At 45.5% G+C, this 15,314-nt stretch overlaps 1 protein-coding gene across 1 annotated transcript in view; it reads right to left on the bottom strand.

Annotated features, from left to right (window-relative positions):
• Window positions 1–15,314, bottom strand: part of LOC115088553 (protein LEG1 homolog) — a 59,563-nt gene that overhangs the window by 29,714 nt on the left and 14,535 nt on the right. The window contains 1 exon segment of the mRNA XM_029596811.1: window positions 6,733–6,826. Within this exon segment, the coding sequence (XP_029452671.1) occupies window positions 6,733–6,826 (94 nt within the window).

The raw sequence follows: 15,314 nt of genomic DNA, 5'->3' as shown, positions 1-15,314 counted from the left end.
TTTTCTAAATCTGAGGATTATTAATTTTCCTATAATAAAAGAATATACTCTGGTGAAACTTTTTAGGAACTACCTCTCTCAGATTCTTAAAATTCCTGAAACAGCTATGCCAGTGATAGTAAAGGATTATCTACTGCCAAAACCACAGACAGATGAAACGCAAGACAATTTGCCTTCTGGGATCCCACAGGATTTATCAGATTTTCTGCAGAACTCTCAAGAGCTTGAAATTAGTAAGAGAGAAACATTGCTTGTTAAATTTGCTTTCCTATGGACAGAGAAAATGTACTGTTGTGCGCCCCCGGCCGCACTAGGGCTGCGATCGGCCCTGCTCACCTTCCAGACCCAACCTCGACTGCTCCCCCGGTCACTCCTGCGGTCGTAGCTAGCCGTCTGCGCCCTCGGGCTCCTAGCTCCTCGGCCTCCTCGACCCCGGACCCGGTTCCCTCCTGCTCCGGTGTTCCGCGTCCCTCGTGGCGCGGAGAGGCCCGTACTATGCCTTCCTGCAGTCGGCCCTAGGCGCATGCGCACGCACAGGGCCGATCTTTAAAGGCGCTCAGTCCTCCATTATTTGCCTTGGCAAAACAGGTCGGCACATTGTGTGAGCTAGTTGCCATCCTCGTTCCTGAGTTCCTGTGATTGTTCCAGGTTACTGAGTTCCTGTGCTTCTTCCAGTGTTTCACGCATCTGTTGCTGTGTTCCTGTCCTTGTTCCAGTGTTCCTGCTTTGTTCCCTGTGTTCCCGTGGTCCTTCTGTGTACACAGTGCCTATACCTGTGTTCCTTCATTCCTGAGTTTGGTTCCACGTTCTGCAACCAGGTTGACCATGCTTGGACTGATACCATGGTACTGACCTCTGCTTGCCTCTGACCACGCTTGGACTGATACCTGGAAACTGACACTTGCTTTGGCTGACCATCCTTGGCGGATACCCTGCCTTTGAACTTTGTGCTCCATTCGGACACTCTCTTTGCTTCTCCTGAGACCCACCAGGCCCACCTGCCTTGACACTGTCTGTGGCCTTCCTCGAGCTAGACCCTAGGCGCTGCTTACCCTGCCCGGAGACCTTCATTCCTGCCTTGTACCTGTGATCTCTACTACTCTAGATTATCTAGGGTTACCGAAATTCGGAGGAAAAATTTCTGCAAATGCAATCCGAAGTTCAATCTAAGGGGGGCTTTTTCTTATTGCATTATCCATGCAAATATTTTGTCAAATACAACAATGTTAATTATATATTTTTTAGCCTTCCCTATTACGTGCGTTGTTAAACTCTCCATTGTAATCGAACCGGTAAACCTGATGTAACGGGTGGTTCTCATTTTTTTCTTTTTTCTCGCATTCATTATGAAACCACTCTCTTTCTCTTGCTCCCTCCCTATTACCTTTTAAAAAATAAGGGGTTGGATATGTATTTTCAACTGTAAAGATTACCTGTTATTTTCTTTTCTGTAAAATCTCCTTTTTTCAAATCAAGGTATTCTTGTAATAGTTTTTGAAATTGTATAAAAAATAAAATAAAAATAAAACAAAACATGAAGGTAGTGCATTTAAACTGCCCTTGTACCAGGTGCTTTAAAATTGCCAGAACATAAGACCTTCTGTCTATGTTAATATCTTTTGAAATTTAGCACTAGGCTTCTAATAAATGCATTTAGGGCCAGAAATTGCAGCTTAATTTGGAGGTAAAAGACTTACCTGAGTCTGAAATAATCCCAGTGAGTCTCTGTCTTCAGACAGTCACTGTTAGGATCGTGGACCCTTGGGCCAACTGAGACGGCAGGTGGTAGTGCTGTGGAACCCCACAGTGGGCGTCGGCAACTGGAGGCAGCGCTGAGGAGAGACTTCGAAGAGGGCTTCACCACTGGAAGCCCGAGGTCCCCCCCAGGAGGAGCCCGTAGGGATCCGGGCCTCTTGGTCTTAGGTGGATCCTATGCAACCAAGGATCAGAAGAGCAGCCTGCCGAGGTATCTGACGATGAGATGGCGCCCCGGAGGTCAGGAGCGACCACCCTTGGAAGCCCGCGGTTCCCCCCGGGAGGAGCCCGTGAGGACCCAAGAAGCTGGGGCTTAAGAGAAACCTCTGGGCGGGTGAAGAAAGTACCACCTGTGGCAGTGGAGAGAGATGAAACCAAAGTCCAGAACAAGCCAAGGTCGGGAGCCAGAAGTCAGATGTCGAATGCCAAAACAAGGGACGGAAGCTGAAGCCGGAGTCAAAGAACGAAGCAAGGTCAGGAGCCAGGAATCAGACCTCAGGGACAAGCAGGAACTGGGAAGCAGGAAGCACAACTAGCTACTCCGAAGAGTGAACCTCGTTGCAAGGTGAGAGTTAGCTGTGACTGCCGGGTTTAAATAACCCGGCAGCGTCTGACGTCATCAGGAGGCTGTCTTCAGTTTCCCGCGGCTGGCCCCTTTAAAACTAGAGCCCCTGCGTGCGCGTGCGCCTAGGGGGCGGGGCCAGCAGCGGATCGGCGGCGGCGTCTCCCTCGCAGGGAAGACGCCGCGGTAGGCCACGTCTCAGGCCTGGATGGCCGGAGGGGATCTCCTGCGGCCGGGGCGGGCCACGTGGTCAGTGGGATCCCGGGGCACGGCCCGGTCTCGCACAGTCACCTCAGTTGGGATAGCTACTGCTAAGATATTTCATTTTCTTGACACTTCTGCTATATACTCTAATGTTTGAATTTAATTTCCAGAATTGTTGAATTGTGGATGATAATTGCTTAGATTCCCAAACATGCACCTCATGGGCTGCTTTTCTTATATAGATAACCACAAATCTTTGCTCATGAACCTAATTTCCCAATTAGGCAAATTAATTCATTACAGCTTTACTCATACAAGCTGTCTCTCCCTCAATTAATCCCACTTAGTTTAGTTCCTTCCTACTATTTTACAGCTAAAGGAGTAATTAAAAAGCCCTTTTACAACCCAAAATCTGGTCCAAGTTTCATTATTCATGGTAGCTGGGGGGTAAACGTTTAGGATTTACCTCTTTTCTAAGCTGACCTGAGCTAGATAGTAGTTTGTGGCCTTATTGCACTAAATAACAATAGGCTGATTAGTAACAAGACCTAACCAGCATCTCCTGAAATATTTACAGCACCCAACATCTCATTTGAAGATACTTCATTCAAAAAACCTTTTTTGAACCACAGTGTCCTTTCCATTATTTTTCATTGTGTGTTCTGTCTTGACTTTATTATAAGATGAATGGAAAAGGGACGGTCCCACTATGTGTCTCTGTGAACATTGCATACTTCTGGTATGTGCAATATACTTCATAATAATATTATAATAATGTCACAGTAGCTCTTGAGCAAAACTAAGAAGCACTATTCTGCTTCCTAATACAGCCTCGCCTCTTCTGTCATTATGCATCTTTCCTGTTCTGTGTAAGGAACAGAATGGGAGGATGGTGAGCCTGGAGCAAAACACAGCTGAGAAAAAAGCTGGGGAGAGTAAGAGACGAGGATGAATGCTGTTTCTTCTGCTCCCCATTACTGAAATCAGCAAAGCAAACGTGTGTGTGTGTGAGTGTGTGTGTGTGAGTGTGTGTATGTGTGAGTGTGTATGTGTGAGTGTGTGTATATATATATCTGTCTCTCTAATTCTTCCCCCCTCCCTCTGTCAGACAGCCCAACTTGCATTGTTGACTACACAGAGAATGAAGAGAAGGAGCTGGCATTCAGCCTCTCTTTGTGATTCCCCCCCCCCCTCCCCCCCCCCAGCTTTCAGCCCTTCCTCATCTCTCCCAACATTGGTAACCTCTCATACTACCCAGGCAATCAGTATTTTCTAAGCAGGTACTACATTAGGGAGTGGAGGAGTTCTTCTTTTCTTTGCTCTGTCTGCTCTAGGCTCACCCCCTCCCCTCCTGTTCAAGGCAGGACCAACTTACTTGCAGTACTGGTTTCATTTCCATGCGCCTTCTCCCTCCCTTGTCCTATGAAGTGTGACACCTACTCCCTTTTATTTATTTATTTATTTATTTATTTATTTATTTATTTAGTTATAAGATTTATAAGACAGCATACAAAGGTACATACATAATAAAATCATCAAACAACAACCATAAAGAAAGACAAGTATGATAATAAAAACAAAAAATACGTGCCATCAGTGCACCCAGAGAACAATGAATTAGAATCTTCATGAAAATACAACCCTAAGAACATAAGAACATGCCATACTGGGTCAGACAAGCCCAGCATCCTGTTTCCAACAGTGGCCAATCCAGGCCATAAGAACCTGGCAAGTACCAAAAAACGAAGTCTATTTCATGTTACCATTGCTAATGGCAGTGGCTATTCTCTAAGGGGCAGATTTTAAATACTTGCGCGATCGCATACTTTTGTTTGCGCACCAGGCGCGAACAAAAGTACGCTGGATTTTATAAGATACGCACGTATCTTATAAAATCCAGGGTTGGCGCGTGCAAGGGGGTGCACATTTGTGCGTCGGCCAGCAGCCCCGCTCCGTCCTCCGGTCCCGGGGGCTGGTCCGGAGGCCTCGACCACGCCCCTGGGCTAGCGCCACGCCCGGGGCCCACCCCCGAAACGCCACGGCACGCCCTGAAACGCCGCGTCGTTTCGGGAACGCCCCAGACACGCCCCCTCCCTCCCCTTTTCGAAAGCCCCGGGACTTACGCGCGTCCCGGGGCTTTACGCGCGCCGGCGGCCTATGCAAAATAGGCGCGTGCGGGCCTTTTAAAACTTAATAGCAGGTAATGGACTTCTCCTCCAAGAACTTATCCAATCCTTTTTTAAACACAGCTATACTAACTGCACTAACCACATCCTCTGGCAACAAATTCCAGAGTTTAATTGTGCGTTGAGTAAAAAAGAACTTTCTCCAATTAGTTTTAAATGTGCCCCATGCTAACTTCATGGAGTGCCCCCTAGTCTTTCTACTATCCGAAAGAGTAAATAACCGATTCACATCTACCCGTTCTAGACCTCTCATGATTTTAAACATCTCTATCATATCCCCCCTCAGTCGTCTCTTCTCCAAGCTGAAAAGTCCTAACCTCTTTAGTCTTTCCTCATAGGGGAGCTGTTCCATTCCACCCCCCCCCCCCCTGAAAAATATGTTTTTTAAAAGTCTTTGAAGGTCAGAAAATTCGTTGTCATATGTAATTCCTGTGGTAGAGAGTTCCACTAGATTGAAGCAGCAACAGAAAATGAGCATTCAGGATAGATGTACATATCACATAGAAGGGACATCCAATAGGTCCCTCTGAGAGGATTGCAGAGAACTTGTAGATTTGTAGATCTGCAGTAAAGCATTCGCCCATGCATTCCCTTTCTCCTCATGCAACTTCACTCTAATCCATCTCTCCAGCCCATCCTCCACTCAGTTTCACCTTCCCAGCTGATCTTATCACCTCCTTCTTCCACCCCATGACATCATCGTCTCTCTGCTGCCTCCCCCTCTTTTTTCCCTCTATCCCTCCAAGACCTCAACCTCTCATCACCCTCTTCTCTCTTCCTTCACAGCCTCATCTTCTTACTTCTACCTCTTTGCCCTCCTTTTTTGTGATCTCACTCTTTCTTCTTCACGATTTTGTATCCTTTCATCCCTCCCTAGCCCAATTTGTGATCTTACCTCCTTCCCCAACTCCCTGTAGCTTCTCCCCGCTCCTCGAGTGTGGCGTCATCTCCTCTTTGTGTTAAGAACAACAGAAGCCTACGCTGAAGTTTTGGATATCTTTAGGGTACAAGCACAGGCACACTTTTACATCTATTGCAGGTCCCACTGATCATAGTAGGAAATACATAACCATACTTGTTCCAGCAGAGCTAATAAAGCTTTCCAAAGTGGTAGGAGTAAAGTCCTGCAACTCAGAAGAGAAAGGGGAGATGTGGCCTCAACTAAGAACAAGAAGGGAAAGGAAAGGAGGTAGAGGCAGGAAGAGAACATTTGTGGAGAGTTGAAAAGGTAGAGGCTAAGGCCACAGAAAGGAGAGTTTAGGTTGGAGGGAAGGGGTTGAGGTAGGATCATAGTGATGAGAAACAGGAGAAGAAGGAAGGGAAAAGAAGAGGCTCTCAGCAGTTGGAGGAGCTGCAGCTCTTCCTCTTTCATGCCACCTGCTGACAGACTCCATCAACAGATGGCTCCAGGAGAGGAAACGTTCACCAGGTAGTAAACCTGAGGCAAACCACTTTTGTGATTTGAGGAGCCCTTAGATTCCAGGCCCTGCCTTGGTTTGGATAAAACATAAGCCTCCCCAGTTCATGGGGGGGCTCTGATTTTACCACCTGGTTTTGCCCCATCTCTATTTGCAATACAAAATGTTGCCGAAAGATTAAACTAGCTTAGGGAAGTCATGGAGGTAGGTTACATAGCACAGAATATAGACAGAAGTAGCCAATGTCTATGAATGATTTATTGAAAAGCCACTATCATCATGATAGCTTGATTTTTCTCTGGAGAAAAAGTGAAAAAGAAACTGTTCTGAACATTAACCTTGCCGAATGCGATAACATATCTTGGAAGAGAGGGCTGAAAAACTGAAAGAGAAAAAGTAGTTAACTGTAGGTGGACTGAAGCTTTGAGTATAATCAATGTAACAGTGCAATGAGAAGCAAAAGGAATGAATTAGGGAGTCTAGGAAATGAGTGTGAAGAGAGGCACGAGGTGGCCCAGTGGAAGAGAAGCAGCTCTCATTGCTGTATGAGGAGAAGGAAAGTCACCATTCCACCGGTGAAAATCTGCGAGATCGATGCACACAGTACTTACAAGCCCACCAGCTTTTCTCAGATATGCACAGGGGATCTTCTCTATCTTTAAAGCCACAGATGGTTGTCTTGGAAGGATCAGCTAACCTGCCTGAAGCAAACAGAATCACAAATGATAATGGAAAACAGAAAGGCAGTTACTGCTTATAGTATTTACACAAGTACAATCTGTCTTTGAGCTCAAGGTTCTAAAAGACTTAAAGTGGGTTGCCCCTGAGTGAAGGCGGCATTATTTGTGCGCACATGACTTTTACTTCTATCATATTATACAGTATTTTTAACAGCTGGGTGAAGTATTCAAGGTACAAGTATTTTCACTTTACAAACACTGCCCACTGAAAGGAGAAAGTTTTGAGATGAAAAGCTTACTTGTGTAACCCCTGTGATGTTGAACCCGGATAACAGTTCCAGAGGCCATATCCTACATTTCTATTTAAGGTAGACACTGTTTGTATGCCATTAAATGTTTTTCCAGAGTCCCTCAGGTTGCTCTTATATTTTCTATTTTCAAGTCTTTTGCACACAGCACTGATAATCACAGATCAAATAATAATGCAGTTACCACGCAGTGAATCACAAGGAACGTTGTTTAGTGATTTCTAATATTTATCTTTTACTGATAAGGTGCAAATAGTGATTTAAAGTCTTTACAGCTGTGCACTTTATTTTCAAGAAGATACAAATGCTTTTAGTAAGTTTGTGACTTCTTACAGTTTTTTTTCTCAATTCAGACATTAAAGCCAATGAATTCAGTTCTTTCAATTAATGACTTCTCAAAGTCTTTCTTGAATTCAGGATGTTAAAGCAAGTTAATTTGCTGCTCAAGTGGATTTAAATCTTCCCCTCCCATTGGATATAGGACAAATTACTGGTTTCCCTCCCAATAAAGTTTGAAGTATCAAAGAAGTACTTTAAAGTTTTAGAGATCTAAATGGCTAAACCAGCAAATTTAAAGACTTATCCAGCTACATTCTAGCTGGATAATGAGTGATCCAACTAGAATTTAGCCACATAAGTCAGGAACGTTGCGTTACTGTACCTGAGATTCCTATATTGGCTAGTCTGTTGATTAGTATTTCGTGATTAACAGTATCAAATACTGCAGATAGGTCTAAAAAGACTGAGATGTATGATGTTCCTTAGTCAAAACCTAGATGAACGATGTCAGTACTTGACAGTGGAGTAGCCTTGGGTGGGCCTGGGTGGGCAGCTGCCCACACAATTTGGACCCAGGCCTATCCAACTGGAACCGGAAGGGAGCCGTTGCGTGGCGAAGAGGAGGACCCAGGGCCGGCGTGCCATTCCATGCATTTGCCCGGCACACATGGGGCTGTATGGCCCACCGATCTTTCCCTTTTTTTTGGGGGGAGGGAGCAGAAGTGCCATACACAGCTTCTGCTTCCTCTCCCTCCCCCCCCCCCCCAAGCCATACGGCCAAAAGATAGCAGGAGGCCAGTGGCAGCAGGAGAGGCCAACTAATCTTCCTGCTTGGGAGGGGGAGGAAGTGGAAACTGTGTGCGGGCTTGAATGTGTATGTGTGGGTGAGAATGGGAGCCTGGATGTGTGGGTGTGTGTGAGAATGGGAGCTTGAATGTATGTATGTGTGGGTGAGAATAGAAGCCTGGGTTTGTGTGTGGATGAGAAGGGAAGCTTGAATATGTAGATGAGAATGGGAGCCTGGGTTTGTGTGTGGGTGAGAATGGAAGCTTGAATATGTGGGTAAGAATAGGTGCTTGACTCTCGTATAGTAGATACTTCACATCTATCTTCATTCCTGGAAACTTCAATGAAGGAAGACTTTGTAACATTAGCTCTGGACTCTGATAGGGATTTTGTCCTTAAAATATTTTTCAGGAAGAGAGATGTATTATTTTTGGGGAATAAAATACCTATGTTCCCAGACGTTGCCAAAATAACACAAGCTAAAAGAAAGTGTTTTCTTCTGTTGTGTCCGCTGTTATTGGTTTGGGTGCTTCTTTTTGGTTGTATTTTCCATGCAAGTGTATTATTAAGCATGCTGGGGTTAAGTATGTTTTTTTTCGACCCCTTACAGTTAAATTCCTTTTTGAATAGCAAAGTCAATCCAGATCCTACATTTGTTATAACTAGCTCTGAGTAATGCGTTCCGACCATTGGAAAAAGGAAAAAGAAACACTAGCTATATTTTCTTTTGTGTTTAAATGTTGTAAATTTACTACATATTTGCAAATTGGAATTCCCCCAGAAATGTGGTCTGACAGGATAATACAGAAAATTAATATTAGAGATGTTATTATGGATAAAGATTTACTAGATTAATATGTATATCATTTCTTGCCAAGTTTATTCTTGTTAACTGAATATAAAAGATTATAAATAAAGATGTAGAAAAAAATAAAAAACAGCTTAGCAGGATGATGATTGAACAGTAGATTACTTTCCAGATCCACAGGGAGTATGAGGCTGTTACATCGATGGGGCTGACTTGTATTGTTCAACGAAAGCTGTGATCAGAGCCAGTGCTAGCTTTTTTGTTTCCCTGTGTGGAAAATTACTGTGCTGCCCCCCAATTCATTCAGCATCTTCCTGGGCCCATCGAATAAAGCCCAGCTCCATCCTGCAATCTATATTTTTAAAAAGTGACACGCTACCCCCCCCCCCCCCCCCCCCCACCAGAACCCATGGATAGGTAAGGGCTTTAGGTACCCTAGACAAACCTTACAGCTTTGCACACACGCCAACCATCCCTCCCCCCCCCACCCCCCAGTCACACACACTCCCACACCCTTTACAGACACAAACAATTAAATCATGCATGTATAACAAATCTTACATGAAAATGAACATTCAAAAGTACAGTCTTCTGCAGCAAAAATAACACAACATGCATATTATATTTACATGCACTCCTGTGCTGCCAACCAGAAAACTTGTAAAAAAACCACTTGGAACTCCTATGGGATTGGGTGTGAGATCCACCACGGCCTACTGATCTTCCTGATTGGGGGAAGGGAATGGAAGCTGTGCGCAGGCACACATGCATGCAGGAAAACGGAAGACAGGCCTCTCATTTTCAGCCGCCAGGGAGGGGGGGGGGGGTGTTTGAACACCGGTGGCCTGCAGCCTCTCCTTCTTTGGCCACCAGTAGGTTAGATTCCGCTGGCAGTCCCATGGCCTCTTTTGCTGCCACCATCCCCATGCCGCTACCCCATGCAAATGCATGGTAAGCATACCCAGTCACGCTGGTCCTGGCTGTGGTTATAACTATTCACAAAGCCTGCAGCACATCTTCTTATTGAAAACGTGTTGCACGATGTAAAGTATCGCCACATTTTGGGTTTTAAGGTCTTGTTAAATCTCTCCATAACCACTGCGTTAACATCATTGTTGGTCACAAAATGATGACTGTTGCGGTAATGGACCCTTGGACCAAGGGGGAGTTCGCACTACGTGAAGGGAGGAGCCCCCATAGGTCCCTACCGTCAGCAGATGGAACAGACAGAAGCAGAGGCCCAACTGGAGCTTTGCCACTATCAGCCCACGTTCCGCTTAGGTTGAGCCCTCGGGCGCCAGGGCTGGAAAATGTTAGGTGGGGGCCTTTGTGATTGTGAAAGTCCAGACAGGCAGCAAGGAATGGGATCGGTGTCCAAGCAGTGGTTGAGGCAGGCAGCAAAAAGCAAGGTCGGTGTCTGGTGCAGTCAAAGCCAGAAGATCAACCACAAGGAGGATGATAAGGAGAAGAAGAAGGACCACAGGGACAAGAGACAAGAGAAACTGCTTACAGACAAGGAGGGACCAGGTGAAGGGATTCACGGACAGAAGACATGGAGACAGGAATCACAGTGAGTCAGGAACTAACAATCAAGGCAGGAACACAAGCAATACTTTGCTCCAAGAGGAGTTGACCTATTGCCAAGGTGTTGGATAGTTGGCTGGGGCCTCCTTATATCTGCCCCAGGTCATGATGTCATCAGAGGACATCTCCAGGAATTTCTTGCCACTGGCCCTTTAAGAATCTGGCAGTCAGCATGCACACGGCCTAGGGAAATCCAGGTCGGGCAGCGCTGGAGGAAGAAGCCCGGCCGGCCAGCACTGCCAAGGCAGGGAAGGTATCCTTGTCGAGTGGTGAGGCCCAGGTGGAAGCCCAGCCAAGTCATGCCAGAGGTGCAGAGGAACATGGCAGATGGCTGTGGCGAAGAGCGGAGGACCTGGGCTGCCCCTGAAGGAATATGTGTGTGCGGTGGTCTGTGTGGTAAGGCCGCAGACTGCCAAACGTAATAATGAACACTTCTGTGTTTTAACAAATTCTTCACAGTGCTATTTAAAAACTCTTTACCTTTGTCTGCTTGTATGTTATTATGAATACATCTACCATTAAATATATTTTCAAATGCCTTGGCCACTTCACGACCTGTCTTTGTTTGTAGGCTCACAACCCACGCATATTTTGACATGATATCTGTCACTGTCAAAATGTATTTGTAGCCACTGTTATAACTAGACAAGGCGGTCAGGTTGACCAGATCAGCCTGCTATTGTGCATCCACGTCTGACACAATGGTTTTGTTTCTTTTAAAATGTGTTCTAGCAGGTTTGAGTAAAGAATAAGCGTCTTCAACTGTAAGCCATTCAGTTATTTGTTTTTTGGTTTCTATTTCATTATATGTTTTTGCAGCCTGAAAAAGAGGATTTACCTCCACCAAAACTCCCTATTGTGCCTGGATCTTAATAAATTTTATTTAATAGCTGCTCGTGCAAGGTTGTTGTGTATGGTCATCAGGGGCGGATTCCGGGTAAAGATCGGCTCGGGGATTTTCCCCAAAACCGGCCCAGAAGATACCCCATGGTCTGCCGAGCACGGCTCTGTCACGGCTGTGCACGGCAGACCACGTGACCAGAGCGACCGGCCCACCGGAGGATGCCCAATCACCCAATAGGCCAATCTGCCCCTGATGGTCATAAACAAAGGGATCTGTATTAAAAAGAAAAAAAACCATCAAGCCTTGTTTTATTCACTTTTACACTTCTGAGTTTCTAGTCCCTCCCCTCTCCCTCCCCCATCTCCCCCCCTCCCCCCACAGACACACCTTAGACCCTGTTATTAATCATCCTTTTTGTATATTACAAAAGGATCTGCTCACATTTCACTCTGCATGCCAGCGCAGCCAGGCATGCTGAATGGGCATGCATATTTACACTGTGGATAGAATGAGAGCTCCCTGCTATGTCACAACTAGTAACTTTTAAATCCGGGGTCAGAAAATCCTGTTTCTGGCTCTGCACCACCCCCAGTAGCAATTGTTTGGACTTCCGGTGAGATCATCAAAAAGCAGGCAGGATCCATTGTCATCATTAAAAGCTACTCCATTCACTTCTATGGTGTGGGAGGGGCATGGGCAGAGTTGTGGGAGTGGTTTGGTGGGTGGGGGCAGGCTGGGGCATGATTTAGGGTGGGGAATTGGTGCATTCACTTGTTTGGGAGTGGGAAGGGCATGGGCAGAGTTTGAGGCAGGAGTGGACAGGGAGTGAGTGGGGCTTAGAATAGAAGTGACTGCTAATTGGCTGATGGCAATTTTGATTGACAAATGTACCCATCATACTTCTATCCTCCCCATGTATCTGTCTGAATTTAAGAAAGATTGGGATAAACACAGGGGAACTCTGAGAAAGTCGAGGGTTTGTAAATCTTAATTAGTTGGTGTGGATGGGCAGACTAGATAGTCTGTATCGTCTTTTCCTGCCATCACATTTCTCTAATAGTCTTCAGGAAGATGATTAAAAGCCTATTGTTTTAACTTAGCTTTTGAGACCAGTCTTGTCTAATGATTAGCATCATTGATGTTATGTTATGATGTATGATGTCTGTGAGAAATAAAATTATTTTGCTGATTACTACACTGTGGGTGATTAATTATAGGGATGGTAACTTTAAAATGAGTGTGCATTTGCCCATCTGCATGCGTATGTGGGTGTGAGCACACATGCACTGGAATTTTATATCATCTGAATAAGTGCATGCATATTGTATATAAAATAAGAATGGGGTAGATTTTCAAATGGTTACACACGTAACCCCCGAAAACCTACCCCAAACCCCTCCTGCGTGCACCGAGCCTATCTAGCAAAGGCTGCCGGTGTGTGCAAAGCCCCGGGACGCGCATGTCGGGGGGACGTGTCGTGGTCGGCACGTCATCGGGGGCATGCCGGGGCCGTGTCGCGGCCAGCGCGTCATCGGGGGCGTGTTGGGGCATGTCGCGGCCGGTGTGTCATCGGGGGCATTCCGGGGTGTGGCCTCGGCCTCCGGACCAGCCCCCGGACCGGACCATGGCACGCTGGTGGCTGGCCCGGCGCACGCACATTATGCCTGCCTTGGGCAAGCGTAACTTGTGCAACAAAGGTAGGGGGGGGTTAGATAGAGCCGGGGGGGTGGGTTAGGTAGGGGAAGGGAGCAGAAGGTGCAGGGGGGGTGGAAGGAAAGTTCCCTCCAAGGCCGCTCCGATTTTGGAACGGCCTTGGAGGGAATAGAGGCCGGCTGCACGGCTCGGCGAGGGCCGGCTGCCGATTTTGGGCAGTCTTGCGCTCTCCGACCCCGGATTTTAACAGATACGCGCGGCTACGCACGTATCTATTGAAATCCAGCATACTTTTGTTTGCGCCTGGTGCGCGAACAAAAGTACGCGCACGCACTTTTTTATAAAATCTACCCCATCGTGCACAGTTACACAAGGAAACATTTTATGTGTATTTTCCTAGGAGTTGTCGGCATTTACACTCAAGCATGAAGGAAATAACTAGTTTGCCTACTTAGTCTACCAGTTTACTCAGTCTTTCTCTAGGTCATCCCTCTTTTTCTTCAGCTTGCACAACACCCCCCCAGTTTACCCTGACCCTTCACCCAGTCAGTTTTTGGCTATAAAGAGTTTTAGTCTGACTTAAACCTGATAATTAGCAGAAGTAAATATGCACAGATAACAGCTGTTTGCAGGTTATAAAATCTCGATTTATGTGTACAAATGTTGGCCCCTGCCCCAGAACGCCCCTGCCTTGCCCCTAATCCTCCCCCCTTTTTTACACAAGCAAATATATTCATGCACCAGTACTTGCATGCATATATGAGGTTTATAAAACAATAGTAGTGCGAATAAGCACTATTTGCATGCATATCTCTTTTAAAATTCATCTATATGTTTCTACTGTTGTTTTAATTGTATTTGTTTTACTGTTTTTTTGCTTATATATTATGGTAATGTATGTGAGAACATAAGAACACAAGAAAATGCCATACTGGGTCAGACCAAGGGTCCATCAAGCCCAGCATCCTGTTTCCAACAGTGGCCTATCCAGGCCATAAGAACCTGGCAAGTACCCAAAAACTAAGTCTATTCCATGTAACCATTGCTAATGGCAGTGGCTATTCTCTAAGTGAACTTAATAGCAGGTAATGGACTTCTCCTCCAAGAACTTATCCAATCCTTTTTTAAACACAGCTATACTAACTGCACGAACCACGTTCTCTGGCAACAAATTCCAGAGTTTAATTGTGCGTTGAGTAAAAAAGAACTTTCTCCGATTAGTTTTAAATGTGCCCCATGCTAACTTCATGGAGTGTCCCCTAGTCTTTCTACTATCCGAAAGAGTAAATAACCAATTCACATCTACCCGTTCTAGACCTCTCATGATTTTAAACACCTCTATCATATCCCCCCTCAGTCGTCTCTTCTCCAAGCTGAAAAGTCCTAACCTCTTTAGTCTTTCCTCATAAGGGAGTTGTTCCATTCCCCTTATCATTTTGGTAGCCCTTCTCTGTACCTTCTCCATCGCAATTATATCTTTTTTGAGATGCGGCGACCAGAATTGTACACAGTATTCAAGGTGCGGTCTCACCATGGAGCGATACAGAGGCATTATGACATTTTCCGTTTTATTCATCATTCCTTTTCTAATAATTCCCAACATTCTGTTTGCTTTTTTGACTGCCGCAGCACACTGAACCGACGATTTCAATGTGTTATCCACTATGACACCTAGATCTCTTTCTTGGGTTGTAGCACCTAATATGGAACCCAACATCGTGTAATTATAGCATGGGTTATTTTTCCCTATATGCATCACCTTGCACTTATCCACATTAAATTTCATCTGCCATTTGGATGCCCAATTTTCCAGTCTCACAAGGTCTTCCTGCAATTTATCACAATCTGCTTGTGATTTAACTACTCTGAACAATTTTGTGTCATCTGCAAATTTGATTATCTCACTCGTCGTATTTCTTTCCAGATCATTTATAAATATATTGAACAGTAAGGGTCCCAATTCAGATCCCTGAGGCACTCCACTGTCCACTCCCTTCCACTGAGAAAATTGCCAATTTAATCCTACTCTCTGTTTCCTGTCTTTTAGCCAGTTTGCAATCCACGAAAGGACATCGCCACCTATCCCATGACTTTTTACTTTTCCTAGAAGCCTCTCATGAGGAACTTTGTTTGGATATTGTTATCCACCTAAAGCAGTTTGTTTGGATATTGTTATCCACCTAAAGCAGTGGTTCCCAAACCTGTCCGGGGGATCCCCAGCCAGTCAAGTTTTCAGGAAATGCACAA

This window comes from Rhinatrema bivittatum, chromosome 3 (assembly GCF_901001135.1).
Source record: "Rhinatrema bivittatum chromosome 3, aRhiBiv1.1, whole genome shotgun sequence".
NCBI lineage: Eukaryota > Metazoa > Chordata > Amphibia > Gymnophiona > Rhinatrematidae > Rhinatrema > Rhinatrema bivittatum.
This window is presented reverse-complemented; position numbering and strand designations above follow the sequence as displayed.